This window comes from Eptesicus fuscus, chromosome 6, assembly GCF_027574615.1.
Source record: "Eptesicus fuscus isolate TK198812 chromosome 6, DD_ASM_mEF_20220401, whole genome shotgun sequence".
NCBI classification, from domain to species: Eukaryota; Metazoa; Chordata; class Mammalia; order Chiroptera; family Vespertilionidae; genus Eptesicus; species Eptesicus fuscus.
This window is the reverse complement of record NC_072478.1, coordinates 19,641,465-19,665,227: the sequence shown is the minus strand read 5'-3', so window position 1 is coordinate 19,665,227 and position 23,763 is coordinate 19,641,465. Positions and strand designations below refer to the sequence as shown.

General features: G+C 55.5%; 3 protein-coding genes across 5 annotated transcripts; 1 reads left to right on the top strand and 2 right to left on the bottom strand.

Annotated features, from left to right (window-relative positions):
* Positions 1–716: 716 nt before the first annotated feature.
* Positions 717–4,831, bottom strand: BEST2 (bestrophin 2). Its single transcript, XM_008157940.3, has 9 exons — positions 4,680–4,831; positions 4,496–4,590; positions 3,505–3,738; positions 3,227–3,381; positions 2,853–2,930; positions 2,536–2,688; positions 2,370–2,450; positions 2,031–2,185; positions 717–1,309 (listed from the first exon to the last, which is right to left on the bottom strand). Exons 1-9 carry the CDS (start codon positions 4,829–4,831, stop codon positions 886–888), a joined length of 1,527 nt encoding a protein of 508 aa, XP_008156162.1. The 3' UTR covers positions 717–885.
* A 3,586-nt stretch (positions 4,832–8,417) lies between these two features.
* On the bottom strand, positions 8,418–17,986 carry GET3 (guided entry of tail-anchored proteins factor 3, ATPase). Of its 2 annotated transcripts, none has more exons than XM_008157941.3 (8): positions 17,904–17,984; positions 16,149–16,356; positions 15,186–15,333; positions 10,498–10,646; positions 10,267–10,417; positions 9,444–9,551; positions 9,169–9,366; positions 8,418–8,759 (listed from the first exon to the last, which is right to left on the bottom strand). In XM_008157941.3, exons 2-8 carry the CDS (start codon positions 16,307–16,309, stop codon positions 8,628–8,630), a joined length of 1,047 nt encoding a protein of 348 aa, XP_008156163.1. In that variant the 5' UTR covers positions 16,310–16,356; positions 17,904–17,984; the 3' UTR covers positions 8,418–8,627. The 2 variants fall into 2 exon arrangements, with proteins under 2 accessions (XP_008156163.1, XP_027990307.1); XM_028134506.2 differs by having other exon boundaries at positions 8,742–8,803; positions 17,904–17,986.
* Positions 17,987–18,055: 69 nt separating this feature from the next.
* On the top strand, positions 18,056–21,385 carry TRIR (telomerase RNA component interacting RNase). 2 transcript variants are annotated; one of them, XM_008157943.3, is made up of 3 exons: positions 18,064–18,482; positions 20,566–20,643; positions 20,951–21,385. In XM_008157943.3, the coding sequence occupies exons 1-3, from the start codon at positions 18,147–18,149 to the stop codon at positions 21,056–21,058; spliced, it is 522 nt and encodes a 173-aa protein (XP_008156165.1). In that variant the 5' UTR covers positions 18,064–18,146; the 3' UTR covers positions 21,059–21,385. The 2 variants fall into 2 exon arrangements, with proteins under 2 accessions (XP_054573320.1, XP_008156165.1); XM_054717345.1 differs by lacking the exon at positions 20,951–21,385 and having other exon boundaries at positions 18,056–18,465; positions 20,566–20,642.
* Positions 21,386–23,763: the final 2,378 nt, after the last annotated feature.

The window sequence follows — 23,763 nt, the reverse complement described above, 5'->3', positions numbered from 1 at the left end:
GGCCTGGGTGAGTCTATGTTGAAGAAGTGGTGTTAGAAGAAGTTTAAGTTTAAAGAATTTGGCTCTCAAAAGAAATTTCAATCGTTGTACTGTTGATATTTGGCTCTGTTGACTAATGAGTTTGCCGACCACTGGTCTAGACACAGGGGAGGGATCCTGTGTGGACATCTAAATACAGAGGTCATCAGCACATGATTGAATTAAGACCAGGAGCACTAAAAGGGTATCTGAGAATTCGGGGACTTGGCACAGAAAGGTTGCTTGTAGAATCATAAATCAAGGCTGGCAGCAGGAAGCTGTAGTCCTGGGACTGTGGCTGGTACTTTAATGAATGAGTAAAGTTGTGTGCACTGATGGGGCCATTTCAGAGAGCAGACTTTGGAAAGAAGTGGGCAGGGCATCATGAAATAACCTGGAAAATTGCTACAATCAGACTTCGCATAATGCGTGGCAGGAGAAGTCAGACTAACGTTGAGTGGAAACCACTAACATTTTATTGAGCACCTATTATGTACAAAGGCTTTAAAGCTGTTATTTCATTCCCATCCTCACAACTCAAAGAGGTAGGCACTCATATCTCCATTTTGTGGAAACAATAAAGGCAGGACACACTTACAGAACCCTTCCAGGCAGTTGGGGGTGGAAGGGGGAGGGGGGGCCGCTGGCAGGAAGAATGAGCTGCTCTAAGCTGGAAAAATCCCTTTCCCCTGAGCCCAGGGCCTGCCCACAGGAGGCAGGCCAGACATGAAGGCAGGAGCACAGGCAGCGGGAGCTGGTCTAAAGCCGGCAGATGAAATTCACCAGGGCCTTATGCAGACCCAGATGTCTGCGTGGGTGCGGTGTGGGTCTTGATTCCTTGTTCCTGGGATCTTGGGCCCAAGGGTCTCAAGCTAGATTCTCCTCTTCCTCGCCAATGGGGCTGGGCAGCCAGGGCGGAGCCGGCCCTCTGGGTGCGGGCATGGGCACTGTGGTGAAGGGCTCAGCGTCCAGCCCGGGGGCTGGCGGCTCTGGCCCAGTGTGGGGCTCGGGTTCCGGCTCTCGAAGTCCGGAGTCCAAGAGTAGGTCCTCACAGTCACCCTCCGGGGCTACGCCATCCAGGGCGCTGGTGCCCGCGCAGCTGGCGGCTGTGGATGCCTCCGACACGCAGCTGTTCTTGCGGCGCAACAAGGACAGGCGCCGGCCCAGCAGGCTTCCTGCAGCCATGCCCGGGCCCACCGGCAGGAGGCGCTGCAAGAAATCGCCATGCGCCTCGCCCAGCGGCAAGTCCGCGCCATCTGGCCGCTCAAACTGCATGTCCTCCTTGGCCAGCCTGTGGGACGGAGCGTGGGTCAGCACTGCTACCTCGCCCCTCTCCTTGGATGACAGAGGTGGGACCGAGGCCCACTGCTTTTCCTGGCTCCACTCACCCGTTTGTCTCACTTGTCCCAAAAGACCTTGGCCGCTCAGCCAAGAGCCAGGCCTTATCCTCTGGCTCTGGCTCTGCTCAAACTTAGGCCTCAAAGCCGTAGTTGTGGTATCGTATTGCCTCTGACCACCCATCCAATCCTCACACACCTTAGCCCTTAGCTCTGACCCAATTAGTGGCCTGATCCCAGACCTTGATCCCAATCACTATCCTCATAGACTTTATTTTTATTTTTTTAAAGAAGCAATGGTTTATTTCTATCTCACTTTATATGCGTCTAGAAATTTGCTTTTTTAAAGTCTATTTTTATTTATTTCAGAGAGGAAGGAGAGGAAGAGAGAGATAGAAACATCAGTGATGAAAGGGAATCATTGATTGGCTGTTGCGGGTCATGTGCCCTTGGCCGGAATCGAACATGGGACCCTTTGGTCCGCAGGCCGACACTCTATCCACTGAGCCAAACCGGCTAGGGCTATCCTCATAGACTTTAGCTCTTAGCCCCAAATTTCCAGCTTAGCCGTTAGCCCTGTTGTGGGGTCCCACAGACGCCCCCCCCCCCCTCAATTAGTCCCCACAGTGCCATAAGCCTAGCACCCAGCAGGCCCCGCCCACCCCGCTGGCTCACGTGATGTCGAAGGTGGAGCCCTGGAAGGAGGGCTGCAGCCTCAGGAAGGCGGTGGCCGTGGTGTAGGGGGCCCGAGCCTCCGCTGCGTCCCAGTACACGTCCCTCTCCAGCATGGCCAGGTCATCGTACATCTCGTCCACCGCCAGCATGGACACCTGCAGCCGGGGACACCGCGCTAGGTGGGGGTAGCAAAGCACAGGCGCCGAGGCGTGGGCCCGCAGGAGTGTGATGCCAAGGAGACAAGGATGGTTCAGAGGCGAGGCCTGGGCAAGTCGTGGCAGGGTTGACTGAGGCCAGGGCCACTTGGGGAGCCTGGGTATGGGCTCAAGGGAGTCTCACCTGGAAGTTGCGGTCGATCAGAAAGTTGGTCTCAAAATCGTCGTCGTCCTCACCAAAGGGGTTGATGAGCTGCTCTGCTACCTTAGTGGGGAGAAGGGAGGTAAGCAGAGGCCTGAGAACCCCTGCCCGCCCCACTCCCGGAGCCCAGGCTCAGGGCCCCAGCCACCTTGAGCCAGCCGGCATAGAAGAAGAACTGCAGCAGAGTGAAGACTGGCACAAACAGGTCAAGGTTGTGGTCTTTGTAGCCCTGCGCAGGGTCTAGGAACTGGCGACCGATGAGGCAGGCCAGGAAGTAACTGTACACTGCGATTGTCACCACCTGGGGGCAGGCAGTGGCCAGGTCAGGCTCTCCTGGCCTCGGGTTCTCGGAGAGACCAGTGCTAGCATCAGGAGTCCCTGTGATGGGGCCCTAGCTGGCCCTCCATTTCCCCTTGAGACCAGTGTATCTGAGGACGGATCCACGTGGAGTCGCTGCGGGATTACCTGGGTGTAGACGAGGGGTATGCTGATCCAGTCGTAGTGAAAGAGCATCGAACACTTGCCCCGAAACACAGTCAGCTCCTGGGGGCAGATGCGAGTTATGGGCGGGCCTGACTCGTGAGCTCCCCCGTGGGGATTAGGTGTGGGGATTGGGATGGAGGTGAGTGGTCACCGTGCGCTTCGGGCAGCGCCAGGGAGAGGACCGTGTTTAGTGGTGAGTGTGCACCTGGGGTGACATAGCCGTGCACCTGGGGGCTGCTAGGTAAGGGTGTTTGGAATCAGCCTCGTGGGAGGCGCGTGGCTCGAGGTCTGACACAGTTCCGGGGCGGGTACAATTTCTCTGGTCTTTTGTGTGAATGACCAGCTGGCGAGCCCACCTCCAGCAGCAGTTTCAGGGCGCTGTTGTCACGGATGCGGCCCTCCCGCCGGGCCTGTGCCGCCAGGTTAGAGAACCAGACGCAGGGCACCCAATACTTGTTGTAGGATGAGTTCAGGTTCTCAAACTTCTTGCGCTCCTCGCGGGTCATAAACCCTGGAGGGGTGAGACGGAGGAGGGGGGCGGGTCACTCCCCCGCCTGCTCGTCCTTGCTGGGGTCACTCGCCCCGCCCTCCGCCCTCCGTCGGGCCCAGCTCCCGCTTCCAGCCCGGGCCTCACCGGCCTCCACCACGTGGTCTATGGTGGGGAAGCGCTTGAAGACCGCGGTGCTGACCGAGCGCAGGATGAGGACGGCCGAGAGCCCCGCGTAGCGCATGAGCGTGCGCCGGTAGAGGCGGCCGCGCTCGTCGCGTCCGTGCACCGTGCCCGACACGATGCACATGAGCGCGTCGGGCAGCGGCATGCAGAGGTACTGGTTCCACCAGCGGTGCACCACCAGGTTCACGTAGAAGCCTGCGGCAGAGCCGGGAGGGGGCGCTCGGTGGGGAGGTGGGGACACGGGCCCGGGGTGTGGGGAGAGGAGTGACATAGAGCCTGCATCAGCAACACCCTGACCCCGCGGGGCCACCTGGGCTGGGAACTTGGGGGTCTAGCCCTGAGGTCAGAGCGGCTCGGGCAGCGGTCTGGGTCACTCTGGCTACTTACTTGGGAGTCACCTGAGATGGGGCCTAGGGTCTCAGTATGGAGGCAGAGGCAAAGGGCCCTCCACGGGCAGCCTGCACCGAGGCCACAGGTCGCCCCTGAGCCAGAGACATATGAAGGGGTGGGCACAGGATCTATGTCCTGGCATAGGCCGGTAACCCCACCGTGTGGGCAGAGAACATGGAAGGAGGCTGGGAGCCAGGCTTGCCAGAGAAATACTTTCTAGGCTGGACTTGAGGGGACAGATTCCTGTGAGGTCCCTGGAGGAGGTTCTGGGGCCGGGACACGGGAGGGGAGGGGAGGGGGCACTAGTGTCTTACGCAGACACAGGCGAAGGCCCCGAGGTGACCAGGGGTGAGCATGTGGGTGACATGGGATTCTCAAGGGGCACGGTGGCCAGGTCATATCCAAGGGGCCACGTTTGTATAAAGGACGCAGAAATGGGGGTCTGTGGGGCTGGATTTGAGGGGCGTCTCAGCGAGGCAGGAATGGGGAGGGGTCTCCAAAAGGCAGGAATGGTGTCTCGGGATGGGGGGTCGGCACGGGGAACTCTGGAGCGCGAACACACCGAGCACGAAAGAGACGGGGATGAGGCTGGCGTACTGGTCGCAGTAGATGACAAGCTTCTCGAAGTAGCGCTTGTGCCCTTCGGTCAGCACGAAGCTGCGGGCAGGGGTGCGGGGTCACGGGCGAGCTCCCTCCCCAGCGCGCGCTCTCTTCCCGCTCCCGGTCCCCGCCCGCCCGGGCCTCACCGATAGGCCACGCTCAGCGCCATGTAGAGTCCGAGGAAGCAGAGCAGCTCCCGCCACAGGAGCTTGTAGATGCTGCCGCGCCACAGCAGCAGCAGCTGCGAGAAGCCGCCGAAGCGCGCGTTGGCCACGCGGGCTGTGTACGTGACGGTCATTGCGGCGCCGGCCGGGCTGGCCAGAGGCGGTGGGGTCGGACCGAACGCCCACCTGTGGCGGAGGAGCGGGGAGGGGGGCCGGGAGGGAGGGCCGGGGGCTACGGGCGGGGGTGAAGGTGTAGGTATGACTCAGCTCTACGTGTCCTCCCCTGCCCAGCCACCTCCTCAGTCCAGTCTCCTCCCAGCCTTGCTCAGTCCCGTCTCTCGCTGCCAGGCCTCCCCAAGCCTTCTCGGGCCGGCCACCCCTTTCTGGACTCTGTTCCCCTCATCTTGCGCCTACCTCCTCAGGCCGTCTCACCAGCCTCCACGTCTCAAACTCTTGAGTCAACCGAGGTGCCTTCTATCCCATCCCATCCCACCCCCTTACCTGGGCTCCATCTACAGCTTCCCCTACTCCCGGAGTCCCCAGTGCCTCCGTTTCTGGGTTCTCAGACTGCCCCACCCCCATTCCTTTCTCAGATCCCACCCGTCCCACCCCCCTCCCCTAGCTCCCAGTCTCTGCCCTTCCTCCCGCCCTGCACTCCCTTTTGAAGCCCTAGGAAGCCATCCTCAAGCCTCCAGGCCCCCAGCTTCCCTCCTGCAGCTTCCCCCCCCCCTCCCCGCCCCGCCCCAAGCTGGCCCCTTCCCCTGCACAGCTGCCCCGCCTCTCACCCTACCCACTTAATTATCCTTCCCCTTCTTCTGAGTTTCCTTGATCTTTCCTCTCTTCATTCTCCAGCCTTCCAAGCTCTCCACCCCATACCTTGAGGATTCTGATGGATTGCTGCCTGATTCCTGCCCACAAGCCCCCCTGTCCTCAGGGTCCCCTATTCCCCTGGGCCTGGGCCCTTCTCACCTGGTGGCAGGCGCAGGACACACAAGATGGGCAGGTGGCTTCGACGTTGGGTGTAGCTTAAGCCAGACCCTGGAGTGGGAGGGGGCTGAGGAATGGGCGTGGACAGGCCCTCCCTGGCCCGCACCCCTGGGCTGCAGCCTCAGAAATTTGTAGAAGTCTGGCCAGTTAGTTACCTGGAGCAGGGGGAGAACTCCAACCAGGCCTCCCTCGCTCCTCCTTGTCTCTCTCCCTGGCAGTCACTGGCAGGTCCAAGGGATCTTGGACCCAGAGCTGGGGGAGGGGGCGGGGACTGTGTCCTTCCCAGTCACACACACACACACACACACACACACACACACGCACGCACGCACACACACACACACACACACACACACACAGCTCAGTGGGGCTAGTTCACTCCACAGTCACCTGTAATCATACTGCACAAAGATGTACTGTACTTAGACACATACATCGTAGACCCAGGCACAAAGTCAGCCTCCCTCAACACAGACACACCAGCCAGGTGCAGACCCCACCCAGAGCCCAGAGTCTTCACACACCGCCACACACCGTCTCACAGCGGGTGGTAGCGCACATTTACTCCTGATCTTCCCTGCACGAAGACACGTCCGTGGTCACACAACATATGTGGGAATGCCTGCTCTCTACACAGCTGCACACGCTCCTGGGGGCCTTAGATCTATCAGTGTTGCAAGGACACACTCATACAAAAGTGACCCCTCTTCAACAGTCACAGACCCTCAACAGTCCCATCCAGACAGGTCATACCCATCACCCATGAAACTCGCCTGCATTTGCACATGGATGAGACACCCCTCTCTAATGCCCCCTTAGTGTGGGGTGCAGACACCCTCCTCCCCCATAGACGCACCTCAGATCTCAGGCCCTCTCAGCATTGCCGTGAACACACAAGCTTGGGGACACAAGAACTTGTGCCCACATTTGGCATGGATGCAGGAGAGATGTCCCCCCTTCACACACACACCTACAGAGTGGACACTCCTAGCCTGGCACAGGCAGCCTCCCTGTCCCATTCCTCAAACACGCAGCCTCAGCCTGGTGTGGGAGGGGTGAAAGCTCTGAGGTCCAGACCCTGGGCCCCTCCAGTCTACCTTGTACGCTAGGAATGTGGATAGCTTTACGCGGCTCCACCCGGAAGCCCTGCCAGCCAGGACACCTTGTTCCAGGCCTGGCATATGTCTGCCCCGCCTGGGGTAATTAGGAACTGGCCCAGGCTGGCTACCCTCAAACCCGCTTCTCGCTGTCCAGCTGCCGGACAGCCCATAAAAGTGGATGCAGGTTGGCACTGCTAGCTGTTGGCTCCGGGGTGGGGCGGGGGGCAGGGGACAGGCTTCAAGTTGATGCAGCTCCATTCCTGACCAGAGCCCCCCCTCCCTAGGATGTATATTTATACACACTGCAGCCAGCTTCTCCCCTCCCCGTGCCCATCTCCCTCCTCCAGTTCACAGGGTCCCCACACACTTCTGACTGCCGGACGCCCGCTGGGCTAGGGGCAGGTTGCCCAAGCTAGTTCACAGGCTTAATTGTAACAAGGAATAGTAGCCTTTGTAAAGACGTTACTTATTTCACCTCCCTGAGTCCTTACAAGCAGGCTTATGAAGTTGGTGTTCGTCATTCCCACTATCTGGTAGGGAAACTGAGGCTCAAATGACACCGCCCTTTGACGGCACAGCTGGGATTTGAACCCAGGTGGTTCAGCTGGGAGCCAGGGGTCTTTGCCACAGGCTGCACTACTGTTTGTTTACAAATGCACCCCAACATGCCCACACCCGCTTGTGCACACCCAGTACAATCGAGTCCAGGACACGTTTGGGCTTGTGGCTGGGTTCCCCTTACATGCACGCACACCCTCACACACCCAGACCCTGGGTGTGCACAATTTGAACACTTCCTGACTCATGCGTGTCCTCACGTACCTCTTGTCCATTTCCTCACCCCCACCCAGCTCTGGCTTGGAACCTGCAAACACGAGGTCATGCCAGTGCTGGGTCCCCCAGGTGGGGACGAACGTGGCTGTCCAGGCAGCTGCGGAGTGAAGGGGATAAGGGGGCCCACTGGATGCCTTCAGGGTGCTGTGCCAACTGATGCTTCCAGGGTCAGGTGAATTTGTCCCGTGGCTCTGTGACTGGCCACACTTGCCTCCATTTTAGAGATGAAGCTCAAACTATAGGAAAACGTGAGGCCACTCAGTGAGATGGCTCTAAGTTAGGATAGGACTTCAGGGATACCTCTGGCCTGAGTCCTCTACCATCATGTCACCTAATCTGTTCCTGGTTGTAGCTGTGCTGGGTGCAGTGGATTCCATCCCACGGAGGGGGAGGGCTAGGAATTGGGGGGTGGAGACTGTTAATCCCTAGTCTGGCCAGCCCAGCCTCTGCCCAGGGTGCCCACTAATTTCCAAACCAAACAGCAGGCAGTACTGGGCCGCTGCCTGCCTAATCCGCCCCCCACCTGCCTGAGGTTCTCCAATGGGCCTCCTGGTTCCCACACCCGTTGAGCCTCAAAGGAAGGGGGTATATGCCAATTCAGGCGTTATGGCAGGGACACCCCTACCCCTACAGAGCTAGAAAAAGCATCCCCTTACTGAAGACACCCACCTTCCAAAATTGCCATGATAAACACACATCTTTGTTAGTCTGTTGTGACTGCGTCCCTCTAGCTGTGACTCTTTGTGCAGTGTACAACTGTTCATGGAGGCGCTGACTCCAAAATCCTTGTATCAATACCCACAGTTTAAGATCATTTTATTGAGAAGCGAGAGGCGGGAGAGGTGAGGGGTAGCTACAGCCACCCCAGCCCCACCAGGGGGAACAGACCCCCTCCCCGCCTCCCACCTCAAGTGGCTCCCCCTGTACTATGGGGGGGACTTTGTGCAAACTCTACCCCGGTGGGGTGGAGAGTGGGTGGAAATGGTAGCGGCTGGGGCTGGCAGCAGTGCTACTGGGTGCTGGGCGGCTTGTAGGGCTCCAGGAGGAGGGCAGAGAAGGTGTTGACCTTGTCCGCCCCCCGCACCTCATGGGGAAGCAGAGGCAGCTTCACAATGTGGAAGTCTTCATACAGGTCCTCCATCTGTGGCCAGGGCAGGGAGCAGAGGACATTGGTCAGGGGGCTGGCTGCAGGCAGGGACAGAATGTGGGTAGATCCAAGGGGCTGAGATGGGGGCCTCCCAGGGTCAGTCTTCACAGGGTCACAGGTGGGAGTGGTGCCAGTGAGGTCAGAGTTTCCAGGGTTGGACCGCTGGCTCCCCAGGGTCAGAGGTATCCAGGCCAGGCCAGCCATATTCCTTCATGGCCAGAATTGGGGGAAGGGACTGAAGTAGGGGTGAAGAGCAGGAGGCTCGGGCAGAGGTCAGAGGGAGGATGGAGCAAAGATTCAGAGCGCAGAATAAATGACCGGGGGTGCCATGGTTAGGATGGGCCGGGTCCCCACTGCCAAGATCAGAGGTTTGAGGGCTGGGTGGATGGCTGGGCATGCACACCTGGTCCAGGTACTTGGCCTGGATCTTATGGCGGGCCTCACACATCTTGCAGGGCTTCTCAGGGTCTGGGAAGACGAGCTGGTTGACGATGATGTTGTGCGTGTCGATCTTGCATTTGGCCAGCTCTTGGATCAGCCGCTCCGTCTCGTACAGAGACAGGAACTCGGCGATGCACACACAGATGAAAGTCGTCTGCTCCTGCAGGATGTGAGAGGACAGTGAGGGCCAGGTGCTGGCCCCGGGGCCTCTCACTGTCTATGTGCACCATGACTCACAGGATCCTTGAACTGCTCGCTGACAGAGCGGATGACAGGCAGCGTCTCTTCCAGCTTGGAGGCCAGCTGGTCTGCGTTCATATCCCCTAGGCCCAGCATGTTGCACATCTGGGGGGAGGACATGGGAGGGCTTGAGGCTTACCTGGGGCCATTATACCTCCTAGGTTGGGGGCCTGCTAACCACCTCCCAGTGGTTAAAAGCCTGGGCCCTTGAACAGACCCCAGGGGGCAAATCCCAGCTCTGCCTCTTTTGGGGGACTACAGCCAGGTGGCTTGACCGGAATGCTTAGTTTCCCCATGTGTAGGCCTTACCTCCAAGGGCTGGTATGCTAGATGAACTGAAACATGTCATGTGCTCAGAACAGTGCCTGGCACAAAGTAAGCGCTCTACAAATGTGACTGATCTGGGACACAGGTACCCAGAGGGGGATCACACACACCACCTTGGAGGTGGGATGTGTGTAGAAGTGGGGTTGTCATGTGATCATGCTAATAACAACAGGGACACTTGCATGCTCTCCATTTGACAGACAAGGAAGGTGAGGCCCAGAGAGATGAAGTGACCTGCCTTAGGTCACGTTAGAGTGCAAAACATTTGAACCTGGGCTGTCAGGCTCTGGAATATGTGCTTTCAAGCTGTCTGGGGTACTCAGCAGGTAGGGGCAGGGACACCAAGTCCCCCATAATGAAGATTCCCCTCCCCCCCATTGGGAATCGTGGACCCAGAGGAGTTGTGAGAAATGCTTTTGTCACTGCACATCTGGGGGCCTGGGGACTGGCTCCCACTCAGGGGGACACCTGGATGCCCTGGGGCCCTGCCTGCCTGTGAGATGAAGGGGCTGATCTGGTTCTTGATCTGCATGAGGCGGCCTAGGCCCCGCTCCACGATGGTGGGGAAGTTGAGCAGCCTCAGCGTGTGACCCGTGGGCGCCGTGTCAAACACCACCACTGAGAAGTTCATGCCCTTCACCAGCCTGCGGGGAGATGAAGGTCAGGCCCACTCTGCTCCCTCTTCCACCCCAGTCCCAGGCAGCACTAGCCTGCTGGGCCTGACCTCATGACCTCTGCATAGCTCATGGCCTCGTCAATGCCTGGGAAAGCGCTCATGGCCTCCTGCATCATCTTCTTGCCCATGCTCAACATGTTGTCCTCCTCGAAGAACTCGTCAGGCAGCTCTGCCACTCCAAGGCTGGGGTCAATCTCCTGGGGGGGGGACACAAGGGATCGAGACTCAGGCTGCTACTGCTACTCCAGGGCCTTCTCACCTGGGTGGGCACCAGAGCCAGGGGAGCCCGTAGCGGGCCCCAACCTCAGCCCTGCATCAGCTCCCATCAGGGAAGAGGCTGGGGAGGCCCCCAAGGTGCCATGGCCCTCCCTCAGGCATTAAGGTCTTCCAATTGCACAAAGGGCCAAACAATTTTAACCTTTTGCACTCAGATGTCAAGTGTGACTCGACACGGTTAGCATCGGTAGCAGCTCATATGTCGAGCCACACTCGACACGTAGTTTCACCGCGGGGAGAAGGGGGATTTTTGTCTATTTTTCCAGTATCTTTTCTTGTTTTCATTAGCATGAAAGGACAAGTAAAATGTAAATGCCGTCTCAACTGATGCCAAAAAAGAAAAAATGAAAAACCGATAACACATGTGAAATTTATTAGGAAACTAGTACATGATCTTGTTGGAGAATTCAGAGGTGGTACACTAACTTCCAGGGGTAGATTATTATCCACTAACTTAGAGCAACGTTTAGATGGAAAGCTCCATATAATCACACCTCACCCTAACGAAAAACACAAAGATTGTGTTGTTTGTTCTAACAGAAAAATCAAAGGAGGAAGAAGAGAGACGATTTATATTTGCGAAACATGTGAATGTAAACCAGGTCTTCATGTGGGTGAATGTTTCAAAAAATATCACACCATGAAAAATTATAGAGATTAAAATTACTCTTTGAATGTATCAATAATTTGAAATATAAAAAAATCCAAATAAATAAGCTTGTATGAAAAGAAACTCCAGTTTTTTATTCTACCGCCGCGCTTTGTAAAATCTGGGGTATTTAAAAAATTAAATCCCGAGTAGAATAAAGGAATCGAGAAAAAAGCAAGCGAGAGCAAAGGGTTAAAAAACAGATGGAAAATTGCAAACTGGGATCAGTGTCCACAGAGGGAAGCCAAAGCCCTCCGCAGGGCTTTCACCGGCTATTCCCCGACCCGGCCCCTGACTGCTTCCAGATTTTCTCTAATGTGAGTCTTCCCTCACCATCTCACCTAACAGGGCAGACACAGTCCTCACTGTCCCGCCTTCCTTTCTGCTTAACATCCAGCCTCCCTTCACATGATATGCTCATCACATTTCTCATCTGTCTCCCCACCCAGAATGTCAGCCCTATGAGGACACCAGGAACTGTCTGGCACACAGGACGTCCTCAACATAGATGTGGAATCCACAAAGATATGACCATCCTTGGGGACTCTGGCCAGTCCTGGACTCGATGCCTCCTTCTCTCTCCTCCTCCTATGTCACCTCTTCTTGGTGACTTCACAGGTCCTGTGATGAAGTCCCCCTCACTGGCCTCAGAGGTCCACTTCCCTGCATAGAGCTTGTGTATCCACTGCCCCACTTATCACACCCAGTCACACCCTTGATGGGTTATTCCTAGACACTGAATCACGTCTGAGCTCACATACCCCATTCTCTGACCTGGGCCTCCTTGCCTCCCGCTTCAGTTATTATTATTATTTTAGAATATATTTTTTTTATTTATTTATTTTTTAGAATATATTTTTATTTATTTCAGACAGGAAGAGAAAGGGAGAGAGATAGAAACATCAACGATGTGAGGGAATCATTGATCGGCTGCTTCCTGCATGCCCCACACTGGGGATGGAGTCCACAACCCATGCATATGCCCTGACCAGGAATCGAACCTGTGACTTCCTGGTTCATAGGTCGATGCTCAACCTCTGAGCCACACCGGTTGGGCTATTATTTTTTAAATATGTTTATATTGATTTCAGAGAGGAAGGGAGAGATAGAAACATTAATGATGAGAGAATCATCTATTGGCTATCTCCTGCAAGCCCCCTACTGGGAATCAAGTTCGAAATCAGGGCACATGCCCTGCCTGGGAATCAAACTGTGACCTCCTGGTTCATGGGTGAATGCTCCACCACTGAGCCACGCCAGCTGGGCCTGCTTCAGTTATTTAAACCTCTTTGGGCCACCTCATTCCCTCTCCCCTGACCCCAGTTCACTGTCAGTGTCCCTCTTGGCCGGCACCCTTATCCAGCCCAGGCTCCATCGGCTGCCTCTACAAACACTCCCCCTTCCCTCTGTGGTTGGCAAAATCCCCATCCTGGTTATTCCTGGGTCTCTGGTGGCTACACTGAGGTGAACACGAGAGGAGCACACCTGACAAATAACTCCCACCTTGCTCCCCATTCCTAATCACAAATTCCAATGGGCACTCAACAGCCAGACAATCCACTCTGGCGAGTGTTTATGCCTCCTCACCCCCCTTCTGTCCCATTCGCTCCTTGCTCTCTGCTGAGACTTGTGCCTCACCTGGGCCTCAGAGAGAAAGAAAAGCCATTGGCTGTCAACACCCTTATCCCTTCCCCCCAGGAAATGCCCCAGTCCCTCCACCTTGCCTCCGCATCCCTGGCCCTGGAGGAGTCCATGTAATAGGTCTGTGCGCTGTATGTAGCTCACTCCCACCTGAGGGCAGTCCTCTCTGTCAGCATCCTCACTCCTTCCTGCAACATTACTGTCCCTCCCTGGTAAAGTACTTGCATTGACAAACATGCTCCAGCATCTCCTTTCTCAAAAAAGCCCTCCTCAACCCCCCTTCTGTCTCCCTCTAGTGATGGCCCCATTTCTCAGCCCCCCATCACAGCGATCACTGTCTCCATTTCCTCAGCTCACCCATTCCAGACAGGCTTTTGCCCCCACTCACCAGTGGTCTCTCTAAAACTGATGTACCCGCTGGAGCAGACAACCTCTTTCTGCCCAAGTTCCTTTGTCCTCCTGGCGCTCAGGAGACGATAACCTCTGGCTCTCCTCCCACCTCCCTGGTGACTCCTTCTCAGCCTCCTTCACTTCTGGACCCTAAATGCTGACATGCCCTCAGGTTGTTTCTGGGCCTCTCTGTTCTCTCATTTTCTCCTTTACTTACACAGCTTTAAATACCACCCTTGGGACAATGACCCCCAAATCACTATCAACTTCCTCTGAGCCCCAGGCTCACATAGTTAAGCCACTGTCCTGGTATCCCCACTGAGATGTCCAGTGGGCATCTTGGATTCACTGGGGTCAAAATAGAATTCTTGACTTGTCCCTTCTAAACCTGCTTCTCTCCTAGTCTTCCTCATCCCAGCTCCCCAGGGCCACCCAAGAGATGTATTTAGACCTAGACAGTTTGGCTCAGTGGATAGAGTGTAGGCCTGTGGACTGAAGGGTGCCAGGTTCATTTCCGGTCAAAGGCACGTACCTTAGTTACAGGCTTGATCCTCGGCCCCAATCAGGGAGTGTGTGGGAGGCAACTAATCGATGTGAGACACATTGATGTTTCTCTCTCTGTCTCTCCCCCATTACAACCAAGCAGCTGTATTGCTTTATTTCCAAGAGACAACCCAAAACCAACCTTTCTCCCCCAACACTCTGCCTCCATTTTAGTACTGGCTGCCAACATCTCTTGCCTGGTCACTGCCCCAGACTCCTTGTTAATTCCTTACTTCCAGCCTTAATTTATAATCCACTAGAGGCCCAGTGCACGAAATTCGTGCACGGGGGTGCGCGGCGGAGGGGGGGGTTGTCCCTCAGCCTGGCCTGCACCCTCTCCAATCTGGGACCCTTTGAGGTATGTCCAACTGCCGGTTTAGATTGGGCCCGATCTAAATTGGCAGTCAGACATCCCTCTCACAATCCGGGACTGCTGGCTCCTAGCTACTCACCGCTTCTGCCTGCCTGCCTGATCATCCTCTAACCGCTCCCCTGCCGGTCTGATTGATGCCTAACTTCTCCCCTGTCAGCCTGATCACTCCCAACTGCCCTCCCCTGCCGGCCGAACCACCCCCAACTGCCCTCCCCTGCTGGACTGATGGCCCCCAACTGCCCTCCCCTGCCAGACTGATGGCCCCCAATTGCCCTCCCCTGCAGGCCTGGTCCCCCCCCAACTGCTCTCCCCTGCCGGCCTGGTCACCCCCAACTGCCCTCCCCTGCTGGCCTATTCACCCCCAACTGTCCTTCCCTGCCGGCCATCTTGTGGCGACCATCTTGCGACAACATGAGGGCGGCCATCTTGTGGCAGTGTCACACAAGGTTGTTGCGCGAGGGCATAAAGCCACCTAGGCTTTTATTATATAGGATTCTCCGCATGGCAGCCACAGGGAACTTGTCAAGGCTATGACATTGCCCTGCTCAAAATGAACAGCTTCCTATTAAACTTGGATTCAAGGCCAAATTGCTCCCAGTGACCTACAAAGTCCTACACCACATGGCTCTGATTGACCTCTCCGATGTCTCCCTCCCCTTGCTCACTAAGCTCCAGTCACTCTGGCTTCCTTTTTCTCCACAAGCATTCCTCAGTTGTTTCCCTGTGGGTTAGTTGAAGAAGGGGTGAAACTGGAATGACAAAGGATGTAGACGGGGCAAAACATTGTAGCCAATGGTAGATGTTCACAGGAAAGACCTGAATGGGCCTTGGCCAGAATGGGGAGCTGAGCCTTGCTCTACTCACCATGGCAAAGAGGTTGTCATAGCCTTTGACCTTGGTGGGCACCTTGGAGAACTTCTGGTCAAATGCATCGGAGATGTTGTGGGCTGGGTCCGTAGAAATGATAAGAACACTCTCCCGCCCCTTGGATAGCTGGACTGCTAGGCTGCAGCTGGGCAAGGAAAAGGTCAAGAGGTAGGGAGTAAGGGGTCAGGGTCTGCTCCCTAGGTCTGCATGGGGAGACGTGAGGCTCAGAAGCAGCGGCCCTGAGAATAGGGTAATTGCGGGATCAATCCTCAATTTCTGTACAGGGGCCTTCTCAGACCTTATTTAAGACCACTCTAGCGAGGTTCAGTCTGGCCTGATGCCTGCTTCTTGTTTGCTGGCACAGAATGGCATGGTCCAGCTGTCCAGCCAGCATCACTAAGGGGTCCCTTGCACCCCCTCAACGCTAAGCTAAGGGGTCCCTTGAACCTCCTACTCCACTCGGGATGGTTCAGTCCCATTTGTTCAGGATAATTTGCCCCCAGGAATCCCTCCCTCTCCTACCGGTTGACTGGAATAGTCTGATCACGTACCCTCTTTCCCTCCGTTCACCACAACCCCATCCCCACGTGGACACAGAATAGTAAGTTTCACCAGACTAGGATGGTTTGTTCCGGTGCCCCTCCCCCGACCCGGAGCTCACTGGGGTATGGCCCGGCAGACGGGGACATGTAAGTGCTCTCCCGGCCCCTGCGCGCTGGGTTCAGTGTGATTCGGCCCTTGAGCCCTAACGGGAATGGTCCAACGCAGAGGGTGCCAGGCCTGAATTCAGGAGGTATCTCCCATTTGCTCCAGGTAGCTTCTGGAGAGAACATCCCGGAAGACCCCGGCGCACCTCCCGTGGCCCGGCTCGGGGTGGAAAAGCCGGCCCCTGGCCGTCCGTCCCCTTCGCCTAGTGGTACATCCCACCGGTCTCCCCGGCGCCCGCCGCGGCCTCCTTACCTGCAGGTGGTCTTGCCAACGCCACCTTTGCCCCCGACGAAGATCCATTTAAGGCTGCGCTGCTCGATGATGTTGCTGAGCGTGGGTTCCAGCGGCTCCACATCGGGCGCATCCTCGAACTCCTCCGCTTCAACCCCCCACCCGGCCACCCCTGCCGCCATCTTGAAACCGGCTCATGTGATCAAGCGGAGCGCACCACGCCAAGCACCTACAGGGGGAATTCTCTGTCATACCTCCATCAGGACTCGCGGCCCGAGGGAAGTTCCTCTTACCCTGACTTTCGGGCGCCATAGGAGCTGTATTTCCAATGTTCTCCTTTTCCAAGGTTTACCTTGTTGATCTCTCGGTTATGTTTTCTCCCAGATGCCCCCTGCTTAATTAACATATTGGTACGTCCCAGAATACTCCCCCTCACTGATTGGACCCCAAGTCATGCAGCACTCTTTTCATTGGCTACTTTTTTTTTTTTTTTACTTTCACCCATCACTCGCAAGTTCCGGTAGTCTCCAACCTCTCCTTAGCAACCAACCAAACACCCGGTCCATACCCTTTCCCTGAAGTTAAGATCCCAGATTCGCCCGCCCTGGCCTGACTCTTATCTATAGGCTCAACCTCATGTCGATCATTTCCCCCAATTCTCTAAACTGGGTCCCCAAATCGTCTCCTGTCCGTCTCCTTTGTGAGCCACCTGGGCTCCTCACGCAAAACAATCAGACAAATTGATTAGTTGACTGCAGACGTATCCTGAGGCTGCGAATGAGGGAGAACGACTCCAGTTGGGTGCAAGGTCCGCAGATCCAGTGCTCCCAGACCCCCCATGCTGGGCAGATCAAGCAGGGATCACACTTGCAACTGCGCTCCTTGTGTTTCCTATTCCCGAAAACCTTCTTGCAGTTTGCTCCCCATGGAAGGGGAGACTCCAGTTTAGCGAATCCCCCCTGTTGGATTTCGGCAGTGGACAGGAATACAAGCTGCGTACCAGGCCCTTGGCGGACACTTTGTGTGTGTGTGTGTTTAAGATATTTTATTGCTCTGGCCGGTGTGGTTCAGTTGGTTGAGACTGGTCCATGTACCAAAAGGTCGCCGGTTCCATTCCCAGTCAGGGTAGCGGGCTCTATCCCTGGTTGGGGGTGGTGGTAGCTGGAGGCAGCTGATCATATCGATGTTCTCTCTCTCTCTCTCTCTCTCTCTCTCCCTTTTCTCTAAAATCAATTTTAAAACATTTAAAACTATTTTTATTGGTTTTTAGAGAGAGAGAGGAAGAAACATGGATGGGCTGCCTCCTGCACGCCCCCTACCGGAGGCTCCAGCCCGCAATCCGGGCATGTGCCCCGACGGGAATGAAACTAACAACCTTTCCGGGGGACGGGACGACGCTCAACCAACTGAGCCACACTGGCCAGGTCTTGGCGGACACTCTTGATAATAAGCTGGGGGACTCCCGTTTAGAAATCCCAAATTATACCCTGATTCTGAGATGGGACCCCCCAGCTCCACGGAGCTCCCAAATGAGAGCTCCATCCCAGGGACAGGTAATCAACCCAGAACAACCTCATTTCTAGTCCGGAGATCCAGGCTAGATTTGCTCTCTAGACTTAGGGACCTATGTTCCAAGGTGTCAGTTGAGCACACAGCCTCAAAAGGGATCCCTCTCCTCACTGAGATGATCTCTGGAGCCAAGAAGGGGGTCCTAGCCACGGAAAGCTATGCCCCCCAGTCTCAAGCGGAAACCTCATTCCTGAGGGCCAGCTACACCTTGTCTCCGTAATGCCCGCCCGAGTCTTGCTGAACGTAAAAGTCCGCGGAGCGGAGCCCGCGGTCCGCCGGCCAGTTTTTACCCCTCCTTCGCTCCGCCCCTCAGGGTCCGCCTCCGCTGCTGACGCTTTTAGGCCCAGACCGCTCTTCCCGGCATGCATTGCCTGGGACCTGACTAGTCGGGCGCCAAGCGCGGGCCGGAGCGGCCTTCCCGGAATCCTTTGCGCAGCACCTGGTGACAAAATGGCTGCCCGAGGGAGACGGGCGGAGCCTCCAGGCCGGGAGGCGCCGGGCCCCGCGGCGGCCAGCGGCGGCGGGAGCCGATGGGCCGAGTCGGGGCCTGGGACATCGCCCGAGAGCGGGGACGAGGAAATGTCGGGCCAGGTGTCGGGCGGCGTGAACTTGTTCGCCAACGACGGCAGCTTCCTCGAACTGTTCAAGCGGAAGATGGAGGAGGAGCAGCGGCAGCGGCAGGAGGAGCCGCCTCCGGGCCCGCCGCGATCCGATCAGCCAGCTACCGCCGCCGCCGGGGGTCCCGGGGATCCGAAGAGGAAGGGCCCGGGCCCCACGCTCAGCTTCGTAAGGAGCCGCGGGGGTGGGGGAGGGCGCCAGGGCCTTCCTTGGCCGGGGGAATCGGGCCCGAGAAAGGGAATCGGGATCCAGGGCCACCCTCCGGCCCCGAGGAGGGTTACATCCAGGTCTCTCGCTGAAGATGCGGAACCTGGATTCTCCACGAGAGAGGTTTGGGGGCGAAGGTAGAGCTTCCCCGTAGACTGCCCGTGAGAACCGGGAGCCGGGAGTGGGGAAACCAGGATACCAGGATTCCTGTTTGAGTGGTGCCATAACTGTTTGATACTGGGACCATCTCCCGCTACTCGGAAGGGGAGCAAATGCAGATCTGGAGCCTCAGATGTGTGGATTAGAAACTCAAACCACTTACTGTGTGACCTTAGGAAATTTGCTTAGCTTCCCTGAGTCTCATTCGTCCAGTGTCCGTTTATTGAGCACCTTACCTTGTGCTGGGCATTGTGCTAGGTGTTGGATATGCCCTGGTGAACATGACAGACAAGATCGCTGCTTTCCTGGAGCGCCTGTGATGACCTACCTTTATTTTTTGTATTTGGAAAAATGTACATCTCCTCTTCTGATGTGATGAGAATTCAGTGAGGCCATCCTGGAAAAGTATCATGGGGCTTGTCTGATAGAAAGGGCTAAACCAGTTGTTCTCTTTTTACTTTTTTAAATTAAAAAAAAAAAGATTTATTTTTTTAAATTAGGAAAAGGAGAGAGAGAGAGAGACAGACAGTGATTTGTTCCACTTATTTATGCATTCATTGGTTGATTCTTGTATGTGCCCTGACCCAAGATCAAACCCGAAACCTTGGCGAGTTGGGTCCATGCTCTAACCAATGAGTGACCCAGCCATGGTCAGTCCCTCTCAATTGGAGATGATCTTCCTATTTAGGGAAGTGTGGAGACATTTTTGGTGTCAGAACTGGGGCAGAGGGAGCTGCTGACATCTGAGTGAAGACCAGGGACAGGGATGTTGCTCAACATTGTTCAAATGCCCTCCTTGAACCCCCACTCCAAATTCCCCAGCAAAGAATGATCCAGCTCCAAAAGTCATTAGTGCGAGATTGAGAAACTTTGGGTTAAATAAATGGCATCTCTATTGATTGTTCATTCAGAGCTTGCTTTGTCTCTGGTGTTGAGATCAAGTCCCTGTGGTGTGGGGGAAAAAAATACCAAAACTTGAGAATAACGGACTGGGGGTCAAGTTTCTTCATCCACCAAAAATGGGTGTGAGAGTAGTCCCAGCTATGCAGGTCACTTAATGCCTGGTTGATGGGTGGAGAGATAGGATGATGCCTTTCAGGCTTATTGCTGCCTGTGGGGCACAGGAAGCAGCAGTCAATGGGAGAAGATGGAGGACCAGGACAAGAGCCCGGAGTGAGGCTTCTGTTTGAGGAAGGGGAAATGTCAGGAGCTGGGTTGGTGTGAGAACTGTGGAAGCTGAGGGGGAGTAGTAGTCCCTGCCTTTTCATTTATTCATTGAGGGGCTGTTTCAGAGCACCCTCCACGAGGCCAGGCCAGATTAGGTTCAGGGGACACACTGTTGCTTGGTGGTTAAGGATGCTGCTCTGTGGCTTGGACCCACTCGACCCTAATTCAGTCCCATTGTTTGCTGCCAACATGACCAAGGGTACAGGCCTCTCCTTCTCAAAAATGTTTCCTCATGTATAAAATTGGTGTGGTTGTAACTGTGAAAGTGAAAGGAGGTGATACATGGCACAGGGCTTGGCATACAGTAAGTGCTTAATAAAAGGAGCTGTTGTTGCCTGCGCGGTCACTGCTAGGGGAGGGTGAGGCTTCAGCATGGAGAGTGAGGACAGAGCCTGTCCCCACTGGGGTGGGGGTTCTTCTCGCTCCCTGGGAGGGCATCCTGGGGGCCCAGGACTGCCTGGGTATCATGGGCCCAGGGCAGGCGCTAAGAGTCGCGTGTGCTCCTTTCTGATTGCTGCGCAGGTTGGCCGGCTGGCGGAGCTGGGCGCGGCGTCAGGACGGGCCACCGGGCCGGGCTAGGAAGGTGTAGTGGGCCTCAGCGCCGCCAAGGGCGGGCCCGACTCCTGTAACCGTTGCAGTCTTCTGTCCCTTCACCCAGGTGGGCAAGCGCAGAGGCGGGAACAAACTAGCCCTCAAGACGGGAATAGTAGCCAAGAAGCAGAAGACGGAGGATGAGGTGAGCAGGCCAGGTTTGGGGGCTACCCATGCGGCCTTTCCTTAACAGCCTCAGCACTGGCTAACCAGCCCTGTCCCTCCCTATCTAGCATCTGGACCTTGGATGTGGGGGTACTGGGTGGGGGAGGAGGGCTTTCAACAAGGTCTCCAGATAACGTTTGACTCTGAATGTCTTTACCTCAAATCCAGGACCTCTGGGTGGTGACACTGGGGTGGGTCAGCTGTCTCAGGACAGTCCTGACCCCAGTTCCTGGCCTCCCTGGTATCCCCTTCCCAACCTCCTGTGTGCCCCTGCCCCCCTCCCACAGGTATTAACAAGTAAAGGTGATGCATGGGCCAAGTACATGGCAGAAGTGAAAAAGTACAAAGCCCACCAGTGCGGCGATGATGATAAAACTCGGCCCCTGGTGAAATGACCCCCTTCCCCCGTCTGCCCACGGCCTGGGACTCTCTGCGATGTACATAACTATTTAATGCGGCAGCGGCGGCGGCGGCAGCCTTTCCCCCCAAGGACTTAAACACAGAAGGAAACCAAGATGCTTCCCGCAGCCGCGGAAGATCCTCCAGGACTCTTTTTTACCTTGAGCACTTGCCTCCTGAGACTTCATAGAACAGTGGTTTACTGTCCCCTCTCTTCCCACCTCTTTGCTCTCTCTGGCTCTTTCTGTCTTCCTTTTCTCACCCTCCCCTTCCTCCCCTTAGCCATCACTTCTGGGAAGTAAAGAACTTGACTTAGTGCCGGAGCTGTGTGCTTGGTTTGCCTTCTTTGCTCCTTCCAACCTAAAGCCCCCCCTGCTACACTTTCCAAAGTCTGGATCTGGCCTGGCGAGAGGGACTTTGGGGTCTGGGGAGGATGGCGTATGCCCCGTCAGTAGGCCTGGACTCTTCCTTAGACCCTTCCCCCCCCACCCCTGACTGTACCCCCCACTGTTGCTCCTGATGTTCAGTCCCAGTTGGCTGGGCCAAAGCTGTTATTCAGCAGACATTGAGTACCTATTCTGTGCCTGGCCTGGGGCCACAGCAATGAACAGAACAGATGATGCTTGCCCTGCCCTTGTGGAAGGAAACAGACAAAAAGGGGAAGCCATTTTTGGAGGTGCCTGTGAAGAAGTACAGGGTAGAGGCTGGGGGAGGGTGTCTGTTTTCATTGACATATGATCAGGGGCCTGAGCGAGGTGAGGAAATGAGTTCTAGGTGGAGGGATCAGTGTAAAGACAGGCCAGAGAGTGCCTGGCCCTTATGGGGAGCTTTGAGGAGGCCCATATGACAAGCCAGGTGAGTGAGAAGGGTAAGTGGATTACCTCTAGAGCCTTGTGTGTTAGGGTGGAAACTTGGGACTTTATTCTTAGTGAGAAGAAGCCTTGGGGGGTTTTGAGCCAGGGAGCAACACAGTGTTTTATATTAACAGGAGAGGCTGGGATTGACCCTGCTCCACTGTATATATGATCAGGAAAAGGAGTACATAGGAGAAGGAGCACACGGGCTTGTTGGTCCCATCTTGCAGGCATGACTATTGACATGTTAGGGAACAGGGTGTCCTAAAGGAAGTCTCATTTCCCTAGTGCCCCTCTAATGCCTCCTGGCCCCTTTGTTAATCCTGGTGGAGCTGGAATTTTTTATGATGCCCTTGCCTTCCAACCTCTTCTCAAACCTCAGAGACCTGGGATTCCCCAACATGGCCCAAATACTGAGCAGCTCAGCACTCCAGTCTATCCCATGGCCAGGTTCCTATAACCCTTCCATCAGGGGAAGACCAGGACTTGGAGGATCGTGGTGGTCCCTGGGACCTGTGGAGGCAGAGGGAGGAAGGACAGATAGCTGTGGTCCTTCCTGGGAGAGGGCAGAGGTGGCACTTGCCTGGCTTCAGACTGCCAGAATCCAGCCTGTGGGAGTTGGGGTGGAGCACCAGAACAGACAAAACTCCCTGTCCTAGTGGAGCTCACATTCTAGTTGGAGAAAACAGACGAGAACAAACATAGGACACATCAGATGGTAATACATTTGGGGTCAGGTATGAAAGGGGGACAGATATAAGAGTAGCAGAGATGGCAGTTTTAAGTAGGTCATGGGTGGCCTGCCTCCCTGAGAAGGTGGCATTTGTCTCGAGTTCTGAAGAAGGTGGGACTGGCAGTGAAGAGTCTTTGGAAGTGTTCCAGGTGGAAGGAGCTGCAGGTACAAAAACCTCAAGCTGAAACCATCCCTGACTGGAAGAGGAGGGAGCAAGCAGACTTTGGAACAGGAGACATACCCTCTCTCATTTTCTGCTAATACACAGTAAAGTCATTTTTTATTTTGTTTATAATCCTCACCTAAGGATATTTTTCCATTGATTTTTAGCGTGGGAGGGGGAGAAACAAACATCTGTGTGAGAGAGGGACATCAACTGATTGCCTCCTGCAGATGCCTGATCAGGGCCCGGGCTGGGAAGGAGCCTGCAACTGAGGTACATGCCCTTGACCGAAATCGAACCCGGACCCTTTAGTTCACAGGCCAACGCTCTGTCCCCTGAGCCAAAACATCTAGGGCTGGTTTATTTTTTACATTGACCCACAGTGCTTTCCTTCCTACTTTGGGGATGCTGAGCTGACCTAGGTGTGACTAGTGGGGGGAGGGGACATAGCCCACGGAGCCACCTCTACAGCCATGGGCATTGGTTGGATCTTTAAAAAGAAATACGTGGGAGAAGTAGGTCGCCTCTGCAGCAGCTCAGCTTCTATTCCGAAGTGTCAAGCGGCAGGAGAAGCTGATGGAGTCCTGGCACCTCCCTTAATGGTGCTCACCAGCTCTGACCTGGGGAAAGTCTGAAGGGGGAGGACAATAAAATTTCAGGTTTTGGTGAGTCAAATAGTTTGGCTTCAAACTATTCTGATGCCTGTTAGCAGTTTGATCTTGGGTAAGTCACTTAGCCTTTCTGTGGTTCAGCTTTTTCATCTATAAAATAGGTGTAAAATGCAGAACCATCTCTAGAGTCAGGTTCTAATGTTCATGTAGTCCATGGTAACCCTGACATTTCGAGCAGCTGTCATTGCTTTCCTGGGTGAAGCAACTGGCTTGTGTTTGGTGGTCGTGTTTGAGAAATGCTGACCTTTAAACGCTGGTTCAGTGAGATGAGATGCACAGG

Bases quoted from the DNA above. Each gene is read 5' to 3' on its own strand.
- TRIR (XM_008157943.3), top strand. From the start codon at position 18,147: ATGGCTGCCCGAGGGAGACGGGCGGAGCCTCCAGGCCGGGAGGCGCCG. The intron at 18,483-20,565 runs GTAAGGAGCCGC...CCCTTCACCCAG, and splicing joins CGGGCCCCACGCTCAGCTTC to GTGGGCAAGCGCAGAGGCGG. The intron at 20,644-20,950 runs GTGAGCAGGCCA...CCCCTCCCACAG, and splicing joins AGCAGAAGACGGAGGATGAG to GTATTAACAAGTAAAGGTGA.
- GET3 (XM_008157941.3), bottom strand. From the start codon at position 16,309: ATGGCGGCAGGGGTGGCCGGGTGGGGGGTTGAAGCGGAGGAGTTCGAG. The intron at 10,418-10,497 runs GTCAGGCCCAGC...ATCTCCCCGCAG, and splicing joins AGCTATGCAGAGGTCATGAG to GCTGGTGAAGGGCATGAACT. The intron at 9,552-10,266 runs GCAGGCAGGGCC...TCCTCCCCCCAG, and splicing joins TCAGCCCCTTCATCTCACAG to ATGTGCAACATGCTGGGCCT.
- BEST2 (XM_008157940.3), bottom strand. From the start codon at position 4,831: ATGACCGTCACGTACACAGCCCGCGTGGCCAACGCGCGCTTCGGCGGC. The intron at 3,382-3,504 runs GTGAGGCCCGGG...TCACCCCTCCAG, and splicing joins AGACCACGTGGTGGAGGCCG to GGTTTATGACCCGCGAGGAG. The intron at 2,186-2,369 runs GTGAGACTCCCT...CCCCGGCTGCAG, and splicing joins TGATCGACCGCAACTTCCAG to GTGTCCATGCTGGCGGTGGA.